The sequence below is a fragment of the Delphinapterus leucas genome, chromosome 2 (assembly GCF_059928025.1).
Source record: "Delphinapterus leucas isolate spDelLeu-1000000601 "Yukka" chromosome 2, BTC_Dleu_Yukka2, whole genome shotgun sequence".
NCBI classification, from domain to species: domain Eukaryota; kingdom Metazoa; phylum Chordata; class Mammalia; order Artiodactyla; family Monodontidae; genus Delphinapterus; species Delphinapterus leucas.
Genome location: NC_143130.1, coordinates 80,955,525 through 80,979,120, shown reverse-complemented (window position 1 = coordinate 80,979,120; position 23,596 = coordinate 80,955,525). Strand labels below are relative to the sequence as shown.

Sequence of the window (23,596 nt, the reverse complement as noted above, 5' to 3'; positions counted from 1 at the left end):
CAGCTTAACAATTATGGAAGCAGGCACGTCCCAAGATCTGCAGGGTGAGTTGGAAAGCTGGAGACAGAAGCCAGCCAATAGTTTAGTTCCAGTCTAAGGTCAAAGGCCTGAGAGCCACTGGAGTAGTTCCTGTCTGAAGGCTGGCAGGCTTGAGACTCAGTAAGAACCATTTCAGCTCAAAATCTGCTTTACTCGGGCTTCCCTGGTGGCGCAGTGGTTGAGAGTCCGCCTGCCGATGCAGGGGACACGGGTTCGTGCCCCAGTCCGGGAGGGTCCCGCATGCTGTGGAGTGGCTGGGCCCGTGAGCCATGGCCGCTGAGCCTGCGCGTCCGGAGCCTGTGCTCCGCAACGGAAGAGGCCACAACAGTGCGAGGCCCGCGTACAGCAAAAAAAAAAAAAAAAAATCTGCTTTACTCAGTCTATTAATTTAAATGCTAATCTCATCCAAAAACACCCAAAATAATGGCTGACCAAATATCTGGGCACCCCACGGCCCAGTCAAGCTGGCACGTAAAATTAACCATCCCTAGCCTGTAACACTGTATTCTGACAAACAACAAGGAAGCTACCACAAATAAAGGGAGTCTTGTCAAAAGGACACAGAAGCAATAAAAGGGCATCCATTAGCCAAATGTAGGACAATCTGAGCATGAAAAAGGATAATAAATACAATTAATTCAAGTATATAAAGGCCCATGACTCCAAAAGAAAAAAAATTTTTTTAAGGGAAAAAGTCCAAAGCTCAAGAAAACAAAACTTTAAAAAGCAACATAGGCATACACCAACGGAACTGACTAGGGCACCAATTCTTACTCTGAAAATTATTTATCTCCCTTTCCAGTAAAAACTATATCTCAGGGTACCAAATTATGCTAGTTGATGAGGGAAAGTTCTTTACAGAGGAATTGCAGCTAATTAAATGTGAAAAGAACAACAAAATTAGAAAATCAGTGTTCTGCAACCCCTAATAATGAAAAAGATTCATTGGTGAAACCAAAGGTTAAAGTTTGATGGAGATCTTTACAATGGAGGAACCAGGCTGTCCCATTAAACCCACTAATCAACATTAGCATCAACATCAGCACCAGTATGTGCCTGCTGGTGGGATAAGATATCAAGGATAGCACTGCCATGGAGTCACAGCCAAAAGAGTTGTACCTAAATCTAATCCCGCCCTTAGGGCTGACTTTCATTTAGAGGAAATATAAGACATAGGGGAACAAAGTAAAGGAACCACTGAGGAAGCAAATAGATAAATTCAGAAAGTGGGATATCCTATTAAACAACTGGCCTAGCTTCTTTAACAAGTTAAAAACATGAAGTTAACAAAAGAAGCACAGGGAAGGGTTGTTTTAGATCAAAAGGGACCTGACATAACCAAATACACTGGATAAACCTTGTTTGGATCTGATTAAAACAAACCAACTGTAAAAGCAGTCTTCTGACACAATCATAGAAATTTGATTATGGAATGGTATTAAATGATACCTTGAATTTATTGATAATTCTATCAGGTAAGATAATGGCACTATGCTGCTGCTATATAAAAATAAATCCATATTTTGTAAGAAGTATACTGAAGTATACAAGAGAAAGTTGATATGATATCTGGGATTTTCTTTAAAGAAAAATAAGAATAAAAAGAATAGGCAAAAAAATCTAATCCCCAAGGATCTTCTTGCTCAGGGTTAAAAAGTCATGTCTAAGCTTCTGGAATTTGACACTCAGAAGGATGAATACCACTTTTAAAACTTGGTTTTGCCATTCCCCACAATATCTTACAAAATGTTGAACATATAGCAGACACTCAAAAAATACTGAAATATCAGAACACCTTTTTCACATTTATGAGAACTCATTTCTTTTCTTGGTGGTTTCCCTTTTTCTACCTCCCTCATCCCTTAAAATATGCACTGAAAAACTGTCTCCACACTTTAGTAGTTACATACCTACATATTATACCTGAATTTTTCAAGGCAGTATTTCAAAAATCAAAAATACAAGTAAATTCATAGCTAATAAATAAGTGTTCATTTTCCACCACTTAATGTACATGTTTAATCTCAATAAATTCAAAAAAGGTATTCTTAAATTTTTGTCTTTAGAATTTTAGGGAAAGCAACAGAATTATACTTATGTGAACAAAACTGTGGAAGTTAGTAATTATGAATTTCATATTTATGAAAAAAAAAAACCTGAGTGCTTACTCTTCCAGGCACTATTCTAAGGGCTTTGCCTGTATTAACTGATTAATTACTAAAACAATCCTATGAAGTAGGTACTATTATTCTTCTCACTTTCTAGATGGGACAGAGAAAGTAAAAGCAAACTACCCAAGGTTCCACAGCTAACGTATAGTAGTACTAGGACTCAAAGATACACAGTCCAGCTCCAAAACCCCAGCTCTTTCCCACTATACTGGGCTGACTCACTGGGAGGCATCCTTTGGCTGATACTTAGTCTCTCTACTCAATTCCAGTTGGCTTTCATTGTTTCCGAAGAGAAAATGAAGGAAAAAAATGATGTAAAAATGAATAGTAAAACTTACCTTTTGAATGGCCTCTTCCATATCCAACTCAAATTGTTCATTCTGTAATAATCGGAGGAACCTTTTGCGCTCAGCCCGGTCATCATTCTCATTCTGCACCATTTGGTCCCTGATTTGATTCTGCAGCCTTTGTAGTGCCTCGACATGCAATCTTTTGCAATAGTTTACATCTACTAATTTCTGATGCCTTTCACTAGAGCTCAGAGTTCTCCTTCTGGAAGCCTAAAATGGGGGGGGGGGAAGCATACTTTAGTGCTCCAGGATCTAATTTTTTTTAATATATTGATGTAGCCCCAGAAACAAATGAAATGAATATAGTTAACAGTAAAAAACGAAAGGCTTTTGGCTTCCTTCCTAAATTCAAAGAAATATATCATAATAAAAAAGCAAATGTGGTAGGTAAATACATGATATATCAATGAAGCAGGTACTATTAGTGTTCCCCATCTTATATATGAGGCATGAAAATTAAAGCAACTTGACCCAAGTTTCCTCAGCTAATAAACAGCCATACTAGAATTCAAAGACGTGCAGCTGAGCTCTATAGACCCAGCTCTTTACCACTACGGAGGGAATTCCTACTCATTCCACCCTCTACCCCTTCCCATTTGGCTGTAAAGTGAGGTTCAAAAGCTGGTCATGTCAACCTGGAAGAAATGGACAAATTCTTAGAAAAGCACAACCTTCCCAGACTGAACCAGGAAGAAATAGAAAATATAAACAGACCAGTCACAAGCACTGAAATTGAAACTGTGATTAAAAATCTTCCAACAAACAAAAGCCCAGGACCAGATGGCATCACAGGTGAATTCTATTAAACACTTAGAGAAGCGCCAACACCTATCCTTCTCAAACTCTTCCAAAATATAGCAGAGGAACACTCCCAAACTCATTCTAGGAGGCCACCATCACACTGATACCAAAACCAGACAAAGATGTCACAAAGAAAGAAAACTACAGGCCAATATCACTGATGAACAGAGATGCAAAAAACCTCCACAAAACACTAGCAAACAGAATCCAACAGCACATTAAAAGGATCATACACCATGATCAAGTGGGGCTTATTCCAGGAGTGCAAGGATTCTTCAATATATGCAAATCAATGTGATAAACCATTTTAACAAATTGAAGGATAAAAACCATATGGTAAACTCAATAGATGCAGAAAAATCTTTCGACAAAATTCAACACCCATTTATGATAAAAACCCTCCAGAAAGTAGGCATAGAGGGAACTTTCCTCAACATAATAAAGGCCATATATGACAAACCCACAGCCAACATCATTCCCAATGGTGAAAAACTGAAAACATTTCCACTAAGATCAGGAACAAGACAAGGTTGCCCACTCTCACTGCTATTATTCAACATAATTTTGGAAGTTTTAGCCACACCAATCAGAGAAGAAAAAGAAATAAAAGGAATACAAATCAGAAAAGAAGCAAAACTGTCACTGTTTGCAGATGACATGATACTATACACAGAGAATCCTAAAGATGCTACCAGAAAACTACTAGAGCTAATCAATGAATTTGGTAAAGGAGCAGGATACAAAATTAATGCACAGAAATCTCTTGCATTCCTATACACTAATGATGAAAAATCTGAAAGAGAAATTAAGGAAACACTCCCATTTACCACTGCAACAAAACGAATAAAATACCTAGGAATAAACCTACCTAAGAAGACAAAAGACCTGTATGCAGCAAACTGTAAGACACTGATGAAAGAAATTAAAGATAATACAAACAGATGGAGAGATATACCATGTTCTTGGATTGGAAGAATCAATATGTGAAAATGACTATATTATCCAAAGCAATCCACAGATTCAATGCAATCCCTATCAAATTACCAATGGCATTTTTTACAGAACTAGAACAAAAAATCTTAAAATTTGTTTGGAGACACAAAAGACCCCGAATAGCCAAAGCAATCTTGAGAAAGAAAAACGGAGCTGGAGGAATCAGACTCCCTGACTTCAGACTATACCACGAAGCTACAGTAATCGAGACAATATGATACTGGCAGAAAAACAGAAATATAGATCAATGGAACAGGATAGAAAGCCCAGAGATAAACCCACGCACCTTTGGTCAACTAGTCTATGACAAAGGAGGCAAGAATATACAACGGAGAAAAGACAGTCTTCAATAAGTGGTGCTGCAAAAACTAGACAGCTACATGTAGAAGGATGAAATTAGAACACTCCCTAACACCATACACAAAAAGAAACTGAAAATGGATTAAAGACCTAAACGTAAGACTGGACACTATAAAACTCTTAGAGGAAAACATAGGCAGAACACTCTATGACATAAATCACAGCAAGATCTTTTTTGACTCACCTCCTAGAGTAATGGAAATAAAAACAAAAATAAACAAATGAGACCTAATGAAACTTAAAAGCTTTTGCAAAGGAAAGGAAACTACAAACAAGACTTAAAGACAACCCTCAGAATGGGAGAAAATGTTTGCAAACGAATCAACAAAGGATTAATCTCCAAAATATATAAACAGCTCATGCAGCTCAATATTAAAAAAACAAACAATCCAAACCAAAAACGGGCAGAAGACCTAAATAGACATTTCTCCAAAGAAGATATACAGATTGCCAACAAACACATGAAAGGATGCTCAACATCACTAATCATTAGAGAAATGGAGATCAAAACCACAATGAGGTATCACCTCACACCAGTCAGAATGGCCATCATCAAAAAATCTACAAACAATAGATCCTGGAGACGGTGTGGAGAAAAGGGAACCCTCTTGCACTGTTGGTAGGAATGTAAATTGATACAGCCACTATGGAGAACAGTATGGAGGTTCCTTAAAAAAACTAAAAATAGAACTACCATAGGACCCAGCAATCCCACTACTGGGCATATACCCTGAGAAAATCATAATTCAAAAAGAGTTCATGTACCACAATGTTCATAGCAGCACTATTTACAATAGCCAGGACATGGAAGCAACCTAAGTGTCCATCGACAGATGAATCGATAAAGAAGATGTGGCACATATATACAGTGGAATATTACTCTGCCATTAAAAGAAATGAAATTGGGTTATTTGTAGTGAGAAGGTTGAACCTAGAGTCTGTCATACGGAGTGAAGTAAGTCAGAAAAAGACAAATACCATATGCTAACACATATGTATGGAATCTTAAAAAAAAATGGTTCTGAAGAACCTAGGGGCAGGACAGGAATAAAGATGCAGACGTAGAGAATGGACTTGAGGACACGGGGAGGGGGAAGGGTAAGCTGGGACGAAATGAGAGAGTGGCATGGACTTATATACGCTACCAAAAGTAAAACAGATAGCTAGTGGGAAGCAGCCGCATAGCACAGGGAGATCAGCTCGGTGCTTTGTGACCACCTGGAGGGGTGGGATAGGGAGGGTGGGAGGGAGATGCAAGAGGGAGGGGATATGGGGATATATGTATACATATAGCTGATTCACTTTGTTATACAGCAGAAACTAACACAACACTGTAAAGCAATTATTCTCCAATAAAGATGTTTTTTAAAAGGTCACGTTTTTCTAATATACATTTAATAGGTCAACCCGCTGCTATTTATTCATTCGCTCTCTCCTGGACCTTCATTTCCACTCATTTGCTCAGCGGTTCTTAAACATTTCCCAAATTTCCACTTGTGTGGGAAGCAAGATAATTTTACCAGGCGGATTAAATATACTGTGGAGAAATGCGAAAAAAGGCTGGAAGCCACCAGGAGCGTCCCTTAAATAATAGCACCTGAGGTCTCTGAAAAAAATACGAGTTTCCCACTTTATTCTCAGATTGGGCACTTCAAATCCTTTTTTAGAAGCAGGCTGGCTCTGAACTAGAATTAAATCAATAGACAACCAAGTAGTCCCTTAAATAATAGCACCTGAGGTCTCTGAAAGCAAATTCGAGTTTCCCACTTTATTCTCAGATTGGGCACTTCAAATCCATTTTTAGAAGCAGGCTGGCTCTGAACTAGAATTAAATCAATAGCCACCCACTAGTTTTGAGACCCCCCCGACAGGCTCACCATCTCGGCCGACGAAACTCCCCCTCGCTCGCTCTGGCGGACACCAGCTCAGGCGGTTTACCAAGACGCCAGCAGAGCTCTCCGGTTTTGATACGGTTTCCCGGCAACTGCCGGCGCAGCGCGCCAGCCACCCGCGAAGGCCGCCGTCTCCCATTGGGCGCAGCCCTATCCAATGAGCGCTGAGCTTCTTGGGAGGCTTGGCAGGGCGGCTACTTCCGTAAGTTTTTGTTTTTCCATAAATTTGAAGGAGGTGGGGTGCGGGAGTATAAATGTGTCCTGAAGCAAGCCTTTTGCAGTCTGCTAGGAGCCAAGATTTCCCTCAAGCCACTATCTGTCGGTTTGGTGGAGTTGGGAGCCAAGTTGAGGTGTGGAAACTGTTTACAGAGAAATACAGCAAACTCCTGTCTAAGACATGAGGCCAAAGTCACTTTCCGTGCACAGTACTTACTGCAGCGTCAATGCATGTTCTGCAGGGTTGATGACGGCATTCGTTTCAGCAGTGGGAGGCACGGTCACGGTCTCCCTGGCTGAGTAACTGTGCACTGTGGGGGACCCAAAGAAGCAGTTGGTAAATTGGGGGAATAAAATATATGGGCCACATGGATCTTATTCTATGTAATACAAGGTCCAGGTACCAATGAGAGAGCAGACAGATGATGGCAGGATTTTGGTTAGGTTTATTTTATTGGCAAGTTACAAACTGAAGTCCATTTTAAATGGAAGAACTTAAGAACAGGAATGGGTCAGAGAAATTAGTCAAATATATTGATTTTAGAGATGACATATTTAGAGAAATCTTGTCCAAACTGAAAAAAAACTTGTTAAGGTAGTTAGCATGTGAACTTGGCTTAGCTGGGGCTAATTTGAAGTCCATCTTGTGTAGCAATATGTCTGCTTAAAGATTAATTAAAAATAGGACTTACGGTTTCAGCTTCAAAATACAAAAAACTTGGAAGTTATCACTTCCCTCCTTACTACCAGATAAAGCTGGATAAACTCGAAACTAATGACTTTTCTTGCATTCATCGTAAAACTGAGGTCACAGGGCAACCCATCACCCTGAAATGTGGGGAGAGGTAAATCCAGAGAGTCAGAGTCAAAACCTCCTTACATGGAGCAGAAGCCCCTGAAGCCATGAATTAGGAATAATTAAATGGTAATTTTGATGGATTGCTGGAGACTGAGTATGGACTATAATCAGTGAAACTAGTGGGGGCTGCCATGTTAGGGAGGCCTCCACACTTCTCTGGGTTTTGTCTCCAGGAATCTCACCAGGTTCTCACAATGAAGAAACGAAAAAGATCGCCCATGGTCGTGGCAGGAGGCTGAGAAGAAGAATCACTGTGAAATATGTCCAGAGCCTTCTCTACAATAAAGGCCTACTTTACAGAGGAAAAGATTTTACCAGAGCCTTATTCTAGCTGGGGCAAGGACATTTCTCTGCCTCCAGCCTTCCTGTCTCACCTAAGTGGACAAAGGGGATCTAAGAAATATTCGTGAAGGTCCCAGCCCAGGGACACAGCTCTACCAAAAGACTTAACCATAAAATGCTTCCCCTTTCCCACACTTTATCACCACACCAACCAATGCTCCAGTGTAATAACAGTTGATTACAGCTGGAAGTCCTTCAAAACACACTCTAACAAGGAATTCTTAGGGAATCCAAAGACAACAGGAGACAAAAACAAAAACAGAGGAATCTGAAGCCTCTGGAACCTACAGCTACAGCAAACATTAAACACAGCTTAACTCCTAGCCATATAATAAAAAACCTCACACTAAAGCCCTGTTTACCTCAGTTCCTGTTACCCAATATACCGTGTCCACCTTTCAACAACAAGGCTAAAGGCAGATTGTTAAGAGGCAAGGGAAAGCACAGTCTGAAAAGCAAAGTAAGCATCAGAACTAGACTCAGCTCTCACACACATGTGGAATTAAACAGGAATTTAAAATAACTATGATTAATATGCTAAGGCATCTGACAGACAATGTGGACCACATACAAGAACAAAAGAGTAATTTAAGCAGAGACATGGAAATGGAAGAATCCAAAGGAAATTCTAGAAATCAAAAACACTGTAACAAATGAGGAATGCCTTTAATAGGATATCAGAAGACTGGACACCACTGAAGAGAGAATCAGTGAGCTTGAAGATATGTCAATAAAAACCTCCCAAACTGAAATGCAAAGAGATTAATAGCAAATAGATAACCCTAATGGGCTTTTAGACCTCACCTTAGACTCAAATTGCTTTCTAACATCAGAAGGGACTTGTGCAAGTGTATGTGTGTGTGTGTATAGGGAGAATATTGTCAATGTTTCTGTCTTTTGGGAGTCTTATAAACCCAGTTACTACAAAAGTAAAATTGACAACAGGGTGTGTACAGTACGAAACACTTTGAAACCAGGATGTAACTATTATTTGCATTTAATCCCGTTAGTCTAGCAACTTCCAAAAGAACTCTCCGAAAATCATGGCTTATGTATATCTTCTCTTAAAGTAGCCTCTAATTACACCTTGTTGACTGGGCTGTCGGCAGAAATTTTGTTGTTGTTGTTGTTTGTTTGTTTGCGGTACATGGGCCTCTCACTGTTGTGGCCTCTCCCGTTGCAGAGCACAGGCTCCGGACGCGCAGTCTCAGCGGCCATGGCTCACAGGACCAGCCGCTCCGTGGCATGTGGGATCTTCCCAGACCAGGGCACGAATCCGTGTCCCCTGCATCGGCAGGCGGACTCTCAACCACTGCGCCACCAGGGAATCCCTGTTGTTGTTGTTTTGAACACTAATGTATCCCAAGCATTTAAAATAGTGCTTGGAATATAGTAAGTGATAAATAAATATTTGTTAAATGAACAAATGATTGAAATTATATTACTGTTATGCACACAAGAGAAAGCCCTACCAGAAATAACTTTGAAGAAATATTGTTCTTCATCAGTTATTTTATTAATTTTATTTATGTTTTCAAAGAGCAAACTTTTGGTTTTATTAATTTTTTTTCTATTGATTTTTTTATTTACAACTCCATTGTTTTCTGCTCTTACCATCATTACTTTCTTCTGTGTTTGCTTTGGGTTTAATTTGCTCTTCTTTTTATAGTTTCATAAGGTGAAAGCTTAAATCTTTAACACCATTCTTCTTTTCAAATATAAATGTATAACTTATATTTCCCTCTGAGCCCTGCTTTAGCTGCCTCCCACAGATTATGATATGTTGTGCATTCTCATTTGTTCAATTCAGAATATTCAGAGACTTCGTCTTTGACCCATGAATTATTTAGAGGCGTTTTGTTAACTTTCCAAACATTTCAGATTGTCCAGGTGTCTTTTTGTTATTGATTTCTAGTTTAATTCCATTATGGTCAGAGAACACACTCTGTATGATTTCAAATCTTTTTAATTGAGGTTTGTTTTATTGTTCAGAATACTGTCTGTTCTGGTGAATGTTTCATGTGTCCTTGAAAAGAATATGTATTCTGATGTTTTAGGTGAGATGTTCAATAAGGTCAAGTTGATTGAGAATGCTGTTCAGGTATTCTATATCGTTACTGTATTTCTATCGATTTGCTTTATTAATTACTGAGAGGAGTGTTGAGGTTATCAAGAATAACTGTGGATTCACTTATTTCTCTTTTCAGCTCTTTTTTTGCTGCATGTGTTTTATTGTTAGATGTATACATCTTTAAGATTATTATGTCCTAAAAGTATTTTGACATTAACATTCTGAAATGACCCTCTTTTTCCCTGGTGATAGTGTTTGTTCTGAAGTCTTTTTGATATTAATGTAGGCAGTCCAGATTTTATTTAACTAGTGTTTACATAATATATCTTTCTCCTTGCTTTTACTTTTAATGTGTCTTTATATTTAAAATGGCTTTCCTGTAGATAGTGTATAGTTGGGTGTTGCTTTTTTATTCAATCTGACAATCACCATCATTTAATTGGTGTGTTTATGCCGTTTATATCTACATATCATTATGGATATTATGCATGGATTGATATCTACAATTTTGCAAATTTTAAAATATTTGTTGCATCTGTTATTGATTCATTTTCTCTTCTTTTTCTTGCTTCTTTTTGATTAATTTTTGTAGTTCCATTTTATTTTCATTATCAGCTTATTATTTATACCTCTTTATTTTTTAGTGATTGCCCTAAGGTTTACTACATATGTGTATATGTGTGTGTGTGTGTGTATACAGTTTACAACAGTTTAATTTCAATTCCTCCATCCCATCTTTTGTGCTATTGTTATCATACATTTTATTTACATATATAAATCCACAATACATAGGTTTCCACATATATTAGGTGATTTGATAGTGTCATGAAGCTCTCAAATGCTCTGCTTTTTCCTTCTCCAATCTTTCTATCTTTGTGTTTCAGTTTAGGTAGTTTTTATTGCCATATCTTCAAATTTTCTGACTATTTCCTCAGCTATGTCAAGTCTTCTGATGAGCCTGTCAAAGGCATTCTTCATGTTCATTACTATTTTGTTTTTATCTAATATTTCCATTATCTCTTTCTTATACTTTCTACCTTCTCAGCTAAAAATACCCATCTTTTCACATATATTGTCTGTCTTTTCCATTAGAGACTTTAGTATATCAATTATAGTATTTAAAGTTTCACCATCTGGGTCATATGTGTTTTGTTCTGTTGACTGCTTCACCTTTGTACACTTTTTACAGTGTTTTCTCTTGGTTTTGTGTGTGTGTCTCATACTTTTTCATTGAATGCCAGACATCATGTGTAAGACAGCAGAAACCGAGTTAAGTCATATCTATGCCTGGCAACAGCACATCTATTCTCCTACAGTGAATGTAGGAGGTTGACTCTGTATAGTCAGAAGCTGAGCTGGATTTGAACTTTGTGTTGCTTCAGTTATCTTCAGTGCACCACTGTCTTCAAATTTCTCTCATGTTATCTTGTGCTTATGTTGGGGGTTGGTTTTCCAGATTGCTTCTCTCAACATTCCTGACTCACCCTTACCTTTAGGCCTTCCCTGTATTCCTGCATGTCAGAGGTTCTCTCCATACTCGTCTCCTCCCCCAGCAGATTGCTCTTCTTTGTTGCTCCTGTTTACTAGCCAGGAGGTGGGAGGAAGGGGGTTCTCTGTTATCCTGGTCCAGTCTCAGCATTTTAGACAGGTCTTGGCACACTAGGTCTCTGGTGTCTCATATTGGAAAAACTTTCCTTAATGATAAGAATTCACTGTTTTCTTTTGGCCTTTAAAGAAAGCCTAAAACCATCAACCTGACCTGTAAAGGCTTATATATCTAGCCCTTCAGGTTTCTTCTTCAAACTTTGGCCAAAATGGACTTCTCTGAGCTTTTTCTTGTCAGAGGGCCTTTGTATGTGTGGGTTTCTGTCCTTAATAAGAGTATGTGATGACAAAGTCCACCAGCTGTCTTGCCAATGAGATAACACGTGCTCTGGATGGCAGAGCAGAAAAAGAGAAGGAGCCTTGCTTCTTTAAGACCACAGAGCTACCACACCAGCCCTGGGCTACCTAACTCATGACCTCATGCTATCTGACAGAAAAGTAAACTAATTTGTCTAAGCCTCTGTGTCCTCTTCTCCACCCGGGATTCTATTACAGTTATCCAAATGCAATTCCTAACTGATACAACCACTATCTCTGTTTAATTTCATGGGTGAAAATGATTAAGAAAAACAAAACTTTTGCAGCATTAATTGCCTTTTTAAATCAAAATCAATGTTTGATTTTAAAGATTATTAGTAGTTAGAGTGGAAAACCTCTAATTTCCTTTCTCACATTTTCCTCTCTCCCTTCTTTATTTTCTAGAAGCTACTAGCCAGTTTCCTTCCTTTAATCCCTGTGATCTCAGTCTTGACTACAATTTTTAATTCTTGGTTTTGTTCTCCAAAATATCCATGCAACATGTTTGTCTAGTAATTCGATAACCCAGAGTCATGTCACTGCTATCTAAAAATTGGCACTTGCCATCTGCCTTTACAAGGATTAAGTCACTAGCCACTGCAGTAACTGACCTTCAATACACCCTGAAAGGAGTTCAGGGTGGAGATCAGGAATGAGGCACTCTGTGCTCTGGGAACAACTAGCAGAACAGGCCTTCAGATAGTTAGAAACTTTCAGGAGAAGATTTTATGAGCCCAAATACTTGCATCTTCTCATATGCAGTAAGACACTAAAATCATTAACAGAGACGTCTGCTCCTCATGACTAGCAGCAACCTTCATGAGCCTAGCAGTCAAGTTTACTTTTTACAAAAAAAAAGTAAACTTGACTGCATGTATCCACCTCCACTAAAATCACCTATAATACTGACCTTCCCCCCTACCTCTTCAGAGAAGTTCCTCAGAGCTATTTGGGATGCTGTCTCCCAGGCTATAGCCCTCATTTTGCCCCAAATAAAACTTAACTCATAGGTCTTACATTGTGCTTTTTCAGTTGACATCATTTACAAATTGGATAAAAATGCCTTTCATATTTTCAAATACTTCGTAGATAAAAATGCTGAGTAAGACTGGGAGAACACAGAGCCCTGATACGCACTACTAGAGTATCTCTCCAGGTGGACCTAGATCAGCAAACTCTGAGTACAATCATTCAACAATTTACCAATGCACTAATTTTACTAATATACTGCCAATATTTCTATACCCTTCTATAAGAATATAATGAAGGAATTCTCCAAAAAGACTTCTCTAAAGTCTAGATACATTATGATTTCTTCATTTCCTTATCCACCTAACACAATCTAATTAATTGCTTGGCATCCAAATGACAAATTCTTTGGTTGCAAACATAGACTCAAGTCAACATTATTTATCTGAAATGCCCACACATCAATAAATAGAAATGTCTTTGAACCATTAACAGGGTACAAATCTGATCTTTAAATGTTTAGTTACTTGATGAAGGTAAGCTCTATCATGTACAATGGACTTCTAAATTACAATAGGATATTAGTTTTTGCAAGGAAATATTTGTAACTTTGAACTACTCATTAATCAAATACACAAAGTATGTCACTCATCGATATATAGATTATCTGTTTCATCAGGCAGTTAAATATATCAATACTATTTTCTTCTTAAAACATGCAACTAATATTTCATAACATCACACACAGCAGTAGTTTAAATGCAGTACTAATTGTCTAAATTTACCAAAATGTGGTTAGCACAGAGCCCTGAACATAGCATAGCTTAATAAATATCCATTGAAGGATTAACATTATATTTAGAATGTACTAATTTGAGTGTTAGAATGATTAGAAGGGTAATTCAGGTAGGGAATCTATTATGTGGTGGTGGGGGAAGCACTGCATTCAGTTAGTACAAATAAACTAAGGGGAAGCCATGTAGGTCATCAGAAGTTATGAGAGACAAAAAGAAGGATTTGTGGAATGGTTGCCACACTTTTAAACACAATAGTGAGGGGGAGCTGAATAAAACCAATAGGATTCTGACCAAGTACAATTCAAGTTCTCAGTTATATTCACACTGTACTCCCGGTTGCCCTAGCAAAGGGACCTCTACCTTAAGGTAATGACATTATAATAAGAACAAAGTGTACTAATGAAGAAACAGTGATTAAAAATCGAGCCATACATAATCAAGTTAAAACATGCAACAGTCACCTTGAAGGAAATTGTGGTTAAAAGTATATACAGTTGACCCTTGAACAACATGGGTTTGAACTGCAAAGGTCTACATATACAGGGATTTTTTTCAATAGATACATACAGTACTACAGGATCACTGGTTGGTTGAATCTGCAGATGCAGAACCACGGGCACTGTGGGCTGTATATGGGACTTGAGCATCTGTGGATTTTGGTATCCAGGGCAGGTCCTGGAACCAGTTCCCCGCAGATACCCAAGGACCACTGTATGTGGCAAACACTGAGACCATGAGAAAAAGAATACACAGCACAAATAAAAAGCTTCCGTTGAGCCTTGAAAGAGTTTTTGGGAGCTGCAAATCTTTTGCTCCCCTCTCTCCTTGAGTCACTGGTCACATGATTGCATATCAGCGTTACCTCTACTGCTCTACTCATTGGCAACACTGTCTAAGAGGAACAGAGGAAGGTTACCCTCTTGGTGTTGTATATAAATTGAGATGAAGCCTACTGCAGATTTCTTGACATAACCATCTTCTCAAAGTGTTAGGCTCCTTGAAGTGAGGGTAAGAGATGAGGATCAGTTCAGGATATAACAGGTTCAGTAGCATAGAATTTGTTAATTCCTAATAGTGAAATGTCATGCAGCATTGCAAAGTATTTTAGCAAACATGTATGCTTCTCATTTATTTTGCTTCTCTAACTGAGGATCTTTGACTCTAAAGGAAATTTTAGTTGTAGCTCCTTGTGTCTAGTCCACACAAGGGTATTGTAGAAAGATTCTACAATAATTTATGCTATTTAATAGGGGGTCTGCCAGAGAAAAAGATTTTTGGCCTGACTGTTCATCTAAAACAAAGACAAATTTAATCAATTGCAACGATTAACTGATTTTATCTGAAGAAAATTAGCCTAAAATTTTTTTAATTAATAGTCTTTGCTTTTTAGATCAGTTTTAGGTTTATGGAAAAATTGATAGAATACAGAGAGTTCCCATATGTGCCCTCTTCCATTCACACCCACACAATTTCCACTATGATTAGCACCATACATTTGTTACAGCTGACGAGCCAATATTGATACATTATTCATTATAGTCCATAGTTTACATCAGAGTTCACTGTTTTGTGCAGGTCTACATGGATTTTGACAAGTGCATTATGTCATGTATCCACCATTACAATATCATGCAGAACAGTTTCACTGCTCTAAAATGCCCCGTGGTCCACCTATTTATCCTTCCCTCCTTCCACCCAAACCTCTGGAAACTACTGATCTTTCTACTGTCTCTATAGTTTGCCTTTTCCAGAATGTCATATAGTTGGAATCATACAGTATATAGCCTTTTCAGACTGACTTCTTTCACTTAGTAATATGCATTTAAGGTTCCTCCGTGTCTTTTCATGGCTTGATAGAGCATTTATTTTTATCACTGAATAATATTCCATTGTATGGCTTTTTTAAAAAACAATTATAAGCCCACATGCCTAGAGCTCATGCTCCGCAACAAGAGAAGCCACTGCAATAAGAAGCCCATGCACCACAACGCCGCAACTAGAGAAAGCCCGAGCCCCCGCTCGCCGCAACTAGAGAAAGCCCGCGTGCAGCAATGAAGACCCAACACAGCCAAAAATAAAAAAATTAAATAAATAAAATAAATAAATTTTTTAAATTATCACATTTAAAGATGTCTCATGATAAATTATTACTATTATAAATGATATTTCATTGTTAAGGACGGATTTATGCCCTCCCAGAATTAAGGAGAAATCTCCTGGTTCATTTCCCTTTGGGATATAGCTTTTCACTCACAGGTCTAGACTAAAGGTCTAGATTACTGAAGGGAAAAAGCTTTCCCTGATAATAAATGATGGATTATACTGATTAATGTTCCCCAATAGTTACAACATAAAAGGGTTGAACATATCGGAGGTGCTGATATGAAATAAGGCATGTTAATAGGTACACACTGTAAGTTCTAACTATGCAGGAGAAATTATTTACAAAATCGTATTGCTTTATAAAATGAAGCAATTAGAACAAAACAATTTTTCTTTTGTTCAGAAAAATGCCCAAATCTAATCTAATTTGCTGCAGCTGGACACCACCTGCAGTTGACTGTTTAAGTACTCTGAACATTACACACTTATCTTTTAAATATTGATAATGCCATTTTTCATTTCCTTGACATGAAATCCCACAGGGAATAATTATGCTAATAAACCTTAATGATTCTTGCAAATAAATGATCAAACCAAATTGCTACTGTTGATTTATATTAATGGATGCCTTTAGGATGAGATTTGCCAGTACGGTGCTGCCTCTTGAATCTCAATTCATCTTATTTAGCTGAAGAGCGTACATAGTTTGTTAAATAGACGGACTGTTTAAAATATAATGTGTTTGTGCAGTTTCTGCACTTCATAATGTTCAAGCATTACCAACTTGCCTTGTGGCAAATCTGCATTTAATGGTTTCATCGTATATAACTTCCTTTTGTACTTTTTCTCTCTGTTATATGCAGTTAGGAAATGACTACGTTCTGGTTGATTCAGAATAGGCCAGCTTCCATGTGTTGAATCTGGTTGTTCTGTTAAGACAATGAAATCTGTTTCTAGATATTTTAGCCACCATAAGCTGGGAATCACATTGACTATGTGAGGATGGGATCAAGTGTCACATAATTGTTTGGGGTGGGGGGAAGGGCACTATTAAATGGCTTATTTGTTGCCCCATTTAAACCTAGAGTAGTGGGTCTCTTCCTCTCCTGCTCTCCCACTTTCACTCTTGCTCTGGCACCTTTACCCACCAAGTCTACAGGGACCAGGAAGTTGCTGACTTTGTAAATTCTGAAGTAAAATTGGAAAATAACTGCAGAATTGCTATATACTCATTTCCAGGGCTGGGGAACACTACACAGAAAGAAGACTTATTCGTTGTAAATACAAACACAATTTTATCTGGGTAATTTTGTAAAAAGCCACTTTTGTTTAAAATACCATATAATTGGGAAAAAATTACCTTCATCCAGATAATTGCCTCAAATGTCCTTTTTTTGGCCTTGAGTGTCAAATTCTAAGCATAGGAGAAAAAGTAGAGAAAAACAGGTATAGGCACAGAATTGAATGAAAGTGATGTAAGTTAGTAGTAAAATAGGGGATTGGAATATATAAAAACTCATGTATATGTAAACAGGGTATGGAACTTGTGATATGAAATAACAGTTGCTTAGGGATTTGTCCAGTGTTACAGTGCACAGAGACTGTAATTTGGTTAGTAGTGAAGCAAAGATGACCACACTTAATTCATTGTGACGAGCAGAGGCATCCGCTTCTGAATTATAAAGTTCTCAATGATTTTTAGAAGTATATGTATACATATTAATATATATGTAAATTATCTTTATAAAGGTATTTTTTTCACTTCTTAGCTTTAGAAAAAGTGCCTAATTTGATCAAATTTGGTACATTTATGGCAATTTTTTCTAATTAAAAATTAACAAGACTCCAACTTACAAACCACTAAATGCATTATTATATTCATTGTAAAATTTTCTAATTTAGCAAAAAATGAGGGGTGATTGAAATATGCAACGATAAAGGAATGATTAAAGTAAATGATAGCACGTCAGCTATGTACCTAGAGAAATGTGGGTGTGTCTGGAGGGCTGGAGGGCAGGCCAGGGAGAGGTGATTTGTGGGGAGCCTAAGCACCCTCATAGGAAAGGAGAATGACTGGGCACTCAGAACCTGAGGAGTAACTCTAAGGTCCTAGGAGAGGAACAGGGACACAATAACCCTCCAGGAGGAATGGCAGATGAAGAAGGCAGCCCCCTGCGGAGGGAGTCAAAGGACCCAAGCTGGCTGCAGGAACTTGGAGCCAGGCAGAGAAGTACTGGTACAAGGCTGTTTCCATTGTTCTGTCCTCAGACCCAGCCCTGCTACGTCCATTGCTGGAGAGGAGGGAGGAGTAGGGAGTGTGAGGGGGAAATAGAGAAAGACAGAAGCTGTATCCATCAAGTGATAGAGCTAACAGAAAAGAATGGTCCAGAAATTCTGTAACAAGCTTACCTTGAGGTAATAGATGGCAACGTGTATACGGAAATGTAGTGGAAAACAGTTAATATTAGAAAGTATTATCCTGGTACCTTATCATCTATTGAGCACCTACTACATGCCAGTCACTTCGTATATAATTGTCTATAATCATCAGAACAACCCAGTTCGTTTTACAAATGCAGAAAACAAGATTCAGAAGAAACAACTTGCCAAGTTCACAGACAGGGCCAATAGTGGGACAGAGTTTTGTACCAAGTCTGTCTCCCCAGCTCATGCTCTTTTCATGAGTTCAGAAATTTTCAAACTGTGGATCACGAACAGTATTTAAATAGAAATAGAATAGCCTGAAAAATATTAGAGGGCGTCAAATCTAGTAAGATGGGTATTGTTTTGTGAAACTTCAGTTATTGAACGAAAGAATGTATGTATATATTGGATCATGACATAAAATGTGTTTCTCACTATGGGTCAAGCTCAAAAAAGTTTAAAAACTACTGACTTAGATCACATTGCCTCTCTTTCCCAATCTTAGGGAGATGCTCTTCACTTCTGAATTATAGCAAATTTCTCATCTTACGGAATGTTTTCCACAAACTATACCAGTCCTTTTAACGATTATGGATTAGTATATCAAGATGATCCTCATTTATTCTTTCCTATGCAAACCTAACCTTCAGTTTTGTTAAAATATGCATTATAATTAATGGCTATAATAAAATGCATATGTTAACAATAGATCATAGATTACATAACACACTTTTAATTTATACATAATAAAATATGTAATATACTAATGGTATATACATTACACAGTTTATGTTCTGCATAGGATTTATAGAACAAGAATAGTAACTATTTACTGAGTATCCAGTACTCTTTGATTTGTGTCCAGATAAGGAATAACAATTATGTTTCTTCAGAGGCAGAGACTTCCCCATTTTGGAAATGGGGAGTGCTAGGGGAAACTTATCCAGGCATAAAGGCTGTGCCTGGAGAGAAGGGAAACAATGGTTTCAATCCTAATTTTAGAAACAGTCAGTGCCAAGGATTCCAATTTTAGATAAGCAGATACATTTATGGGATTCCAGGCAACAGATCCTTCCATCTAACCCATCTCCCTGGAGACTGTTAGCAAGCTTACTAAATTTGCTTGGTCTTCCATGCAGTGCTTCTTGCCCACATACCAACATGGGGTTCAACACATAGAGGGGAAAACCTTTATTATCATAGGTTTCGGTATACAAGATACTATGGGGAGAATGACAGAATAACCAGGAAAACAAGGTGACTATGGCCTGCAAGGAATTATCAGTCATAAAAGTAGCCAAAAAAGGAAGAATAAAGGAATGAATAGATCCAGAAGTGAAAGAACATATTTCCTTGCTTTCTATGATTACTTAATATTTCACTGGATCTCTAGTCTTTTCTATATTAATATACCCATGGCAACAGTTATCTGCTGTACATCTCTCTATAATACAATCCTGTTCCTTAGGGTTTTCCTTTCCTCATAGATATACCTAAGAAATAGCAAAATTACAGCCCACTAAGGCTAATCCAGCCCCTTAGTTCTTTAAAATCCATTATAGTACCTAGCATCTGGTGACCTGAATTAAGCTAATGTATTTTACTGAATCTACAATACATCAGTGGTAGGATGCACCGTTATTTTATTCATCAGTAAAGAAGAAAAGAACTCTGCCACACATCATCAATTTTAAGACCTATCCCAATTTCAGAAAGGTTAAAATGAAAAAAAAAAAAAAGTATAGCTTAGAATCTATGAAACATGGAATTTTTTCATGAAGGAGCACAGTTAAGGAATTATAATAATGGGAACGACAACAACCAAACAGAAACAATTACTATGCAGCCCTCACCAGCAGAGTAGGATGCTAATTCTTTTTCAAGTTATTTTTTTTAATCCCTCCTTGGCATCAACCAAGGCAATTGTTATACTCTGCATCAGCTAAGGTCTTCTGAGATGCAGATGCCAAGACAGAATTGGTCTGTCAAGACATTTATTTTGGGAAGGGTCTATAAAGGATGAAAGAGGAGGGGAAGTAGAGGTAAGCAGGGAGAGCCTTCAGAACTGCTACAGATCTGACACCCGTAAAAGGAGAGAGGAAACAAAAAAGGAGGAGCCTCAAACTGCAGCACAATTGAGAAAGTCTCTGCCAGGCCAATGGGGAGTTCCCAGGCAAAGACTCTGCATTAGAGGTGTCCCATGTTGGGCCCAAAACACCCAGCCATGCTCAGGCATTGGCTGGGAGCAGCTTCGGGAGAGCGAGGGCTCAGCATGAATGCTGCTGAGATCCAAATGCACAGCAACTGGAGGTTCTTGGACACCCATTACCCTTGCAACAGGTTCTCTTAAAGGGAGATTTGAGCAGAACACCTCCTGGCTGCCACACTGACAAAGGGCATGCCTCCTTGCTTCCCACAATTACAGTAGCTGTCTCATTTCTGCTGATCTTCTCATATGTCATCTTTGTTATCATAGCTACCAGACTGATAACTTCTCAAAAATTACTCTGCATACCAGCTTTTTCTACTTACGTCTTACAATCAGGCCCATAGAATCCTTAAGGGATGGCATGGCTTGCAAGTTACCATCAGGATTAGGTGTCATTCACACCATCAAATTGGGACCCCTATTTTTCCACAAGTCCACACAGGGCTGCTCCTGTCTCCAGGAGTGTGTAGACCAGGACACGGCCCCTCCCCACTCCCCCTTTGCTGCATAAACATTATGGAGCAGGCTTCAAATTTTAAAAACAGAGGCTTGGAAATCCTTCCAAGCAGACATTCATGAGATGAATTCCCAGAAAAATCCATGTTCAAATAATATTTCGTGATCAGATGCAAAGAAGCTCATAAAAGCTTTAAGGATGCAATATGAACCTAGTTACAGGGCTCAGTGGCAAGGACAGACAGTATCTTTGACCTTGAACAAATCATTTAACCTCCCTGATGTGTGTTTCCTCGTCTATAAAATGAACAGAGTAGTCTAGATGATCCTTGAGGCCTCTTCTAGCACTAACATTATATGAAATAAAAGTCAGCTTAAAGATTAATTGGGTTTCTCAGCCTCAAGCAATTAATTACACTGTCGCTGCCCTTTAACAGACCCATCACAGAAGAAAATTTGATTCAACTGACAGATTCTAATCTTCACCAATTCATGTTGATTTTAAGTCCAACACTATTTTTTAAGATTTGCAAATTAATCCTTTCAAAACAGGTTCAATAGATTCCTGGGCAAGGAATTTGACTTGACAGACATATTATAATACTAAGGCCATTCTTTTCCATTAAAAAAAAAGTCTTTGTGCTGACATTTTTTTTTTTTTTTTGCATTCAGAACCTCAGCAGAAACTCTACCAGAGTTTTATAAAATGATAGACAGTGGTTTTGTGAAATTCTTTACCAATTTCTGAAGTGCTCAGGGACATCTGATCAGGGATTTTAGTTCTGTCCACACCTACTTCATCTAATTCCATTATGTTTTTCTTATTCTTCTTTGGCTTCTGAGTTTCCATAAATAGCCTTTACCTTGGGTCAACATTGAATTACTAGTAGAAAAGATGTTGGTAAATTTTCTAGCAAAAAAATAAACAAAAATAAACAAAAAAAAAAAACCCCACAGTCTCGATTTCCCGTTAATAAGGAAATATTTTATGTTATCATCCTTTTAACATCTATTCATTTAAACAATGCTTTATTTTCCTACTTTTTCCTTAAATATTACAGTCATATCTAGTTTAGATTTAAAACTTAAATCCCACCACTTTTAGTTTCTTGAACTTTGATTGCTGGTATCTAGTTTCTACTTTTATATCATGTCCACTTGCATTGGTAATATTTCTGACTACAGAAAGGTATGGAGAATAATATGACACCCATGTTTTCATACAACATAAGAAAAACTATGGCAGCTGTTTTGTGCACTTGTAAATATCACCCTGTCTCATTTTGTCCTTCTAGAGACAACACTATTCTGTATTTAATAGCATTTATCATTCTCATGCATGTCTTTATACTTTTTTTTTCTTTATACTTTTAATACCATGAATCAATTCAATCTCTGAAAAAAATGTGATATTATTTTGCATGCTTTAATGATAAAACTGAGCCATACTTCTGCAAATAGCTTTTAATTCCACATTGTGCTTGTGAAATTACATGGTAGTACACATACATCTACTTTATTTGTTTTCTCCAAGCTCTGGCTTATATTTTTACTTTCTCTAAGATCCCTTTTAATGCACAGAAATTTTAAGTCCAATGTAGTCAAGTCTATCAATTGTTTCCTTTATGTCTTATGGGGGGGGGTTGCCTTATTTAAACAATCCTTTAATAATGTGAGTTCATAAAGCTTTTCATGATCCATCTATAGTTCACCTAGAATTTACATATCTTTTATATAATGTGATATAAGTATACAATTTTATTATTCTTTTGTCCATATGGATAACCATTGTCCCAGCATCATTATCGTTCCCTAATAATTTACAGTGCACCAATTTCATGGTTATTTAATTACTATATGTTTCCTATAATACTTTTATATAATATTATTATGTAAAATTATAATAATATTTGACCAGATTTGCTGTTCTTCAAACTTCCTTGGCTATTCTCTGCCCTCAGTTCATATATATAAACTTAAATTTCCCTTGCCAAGTTCCATGAAAAAAAAAAAAACTGATTGGAATTTCACTGAATCTGTGGACCAATTTGGAGAAAACCCTGTGTCTTTATGATAGTATGTCCTCCCATCCATGTACACGGTACATCTCTAGAATGCCTTTTTAAAAATTTTTTAATTAAGTTTTGTAATTTTCTCTATAAAGATCTTGTGCCTCTTTTTGTTAGGTTTATTCCTAGTTACTTTAAATTCTTTGCTGCTGTCACAAATAATATCTATATCATTTAAGGTCCAAGTAGGAAAGAGCAGCTCATCTGGGTCATTTACAAAGATGTAAGCAGGGTTTAAGGAAACCGGAAATTGTACAGTACTGAGGGGAACCGTTACCACTCCTAACCCTAAAGGCAAGGGGAAGAGGCAATTTTCCAGAACCCAAAGTAAAAAACTGCTACTTTGATGGGAGCTGGGACCTTTGGTCAAGGGATACAGCCAACCAGGAACAACCTCACAGGAAGAGAGATGAGGCAATATAATCCCCATCCTCTTTCACCCTTCCTTGATCTCCCGCTGCTTAAACTAATGAGAAGCCAAAGAACAAGGGAGACTCTTATCACTAATCAATAAGGCATTACCAAGCATGGACAAGAGTAGAGAGTAAATACGGAGGGACAAATAGACATCCA

The 23,596-nt window shown here is 37.7% G+C and overlaps 1 protein-coding gene across 1 annotated transcript in view; it reads right to left on the bottom strand.

The window, feature by feature from the left end:
* Nucleotides 1-6,809, bottom strand: part of MNS1 (meiosis specific nuclear structural 1) — a 62,796-nt gene extending 55,987 nt beyond the window's left edge. Inside the window, exons 1-2 of the mRNA XM_022579567.3 lie at nucleotides 6,592-6,809; nucleotides 2,549-2,770 (exon numbers count right to left, since the gene is read on the bottom strand). Of these exons, the coding sequence (XP_022435275.1) occupies nucleotides 2,549-2,770; nucleotides 6,592-6,594 (225 nt within the window). The 5' untranslated portion in view covers nucleotides 6,595-6,809. The remainder of the gene's footprint in view (nucleotides 1-2,548; nucleotides 2,771-6,591) is intronic.
* Between the last annotated feature and the right edge of the window lie 16,787 nt (nucleotides 6,810-23,596).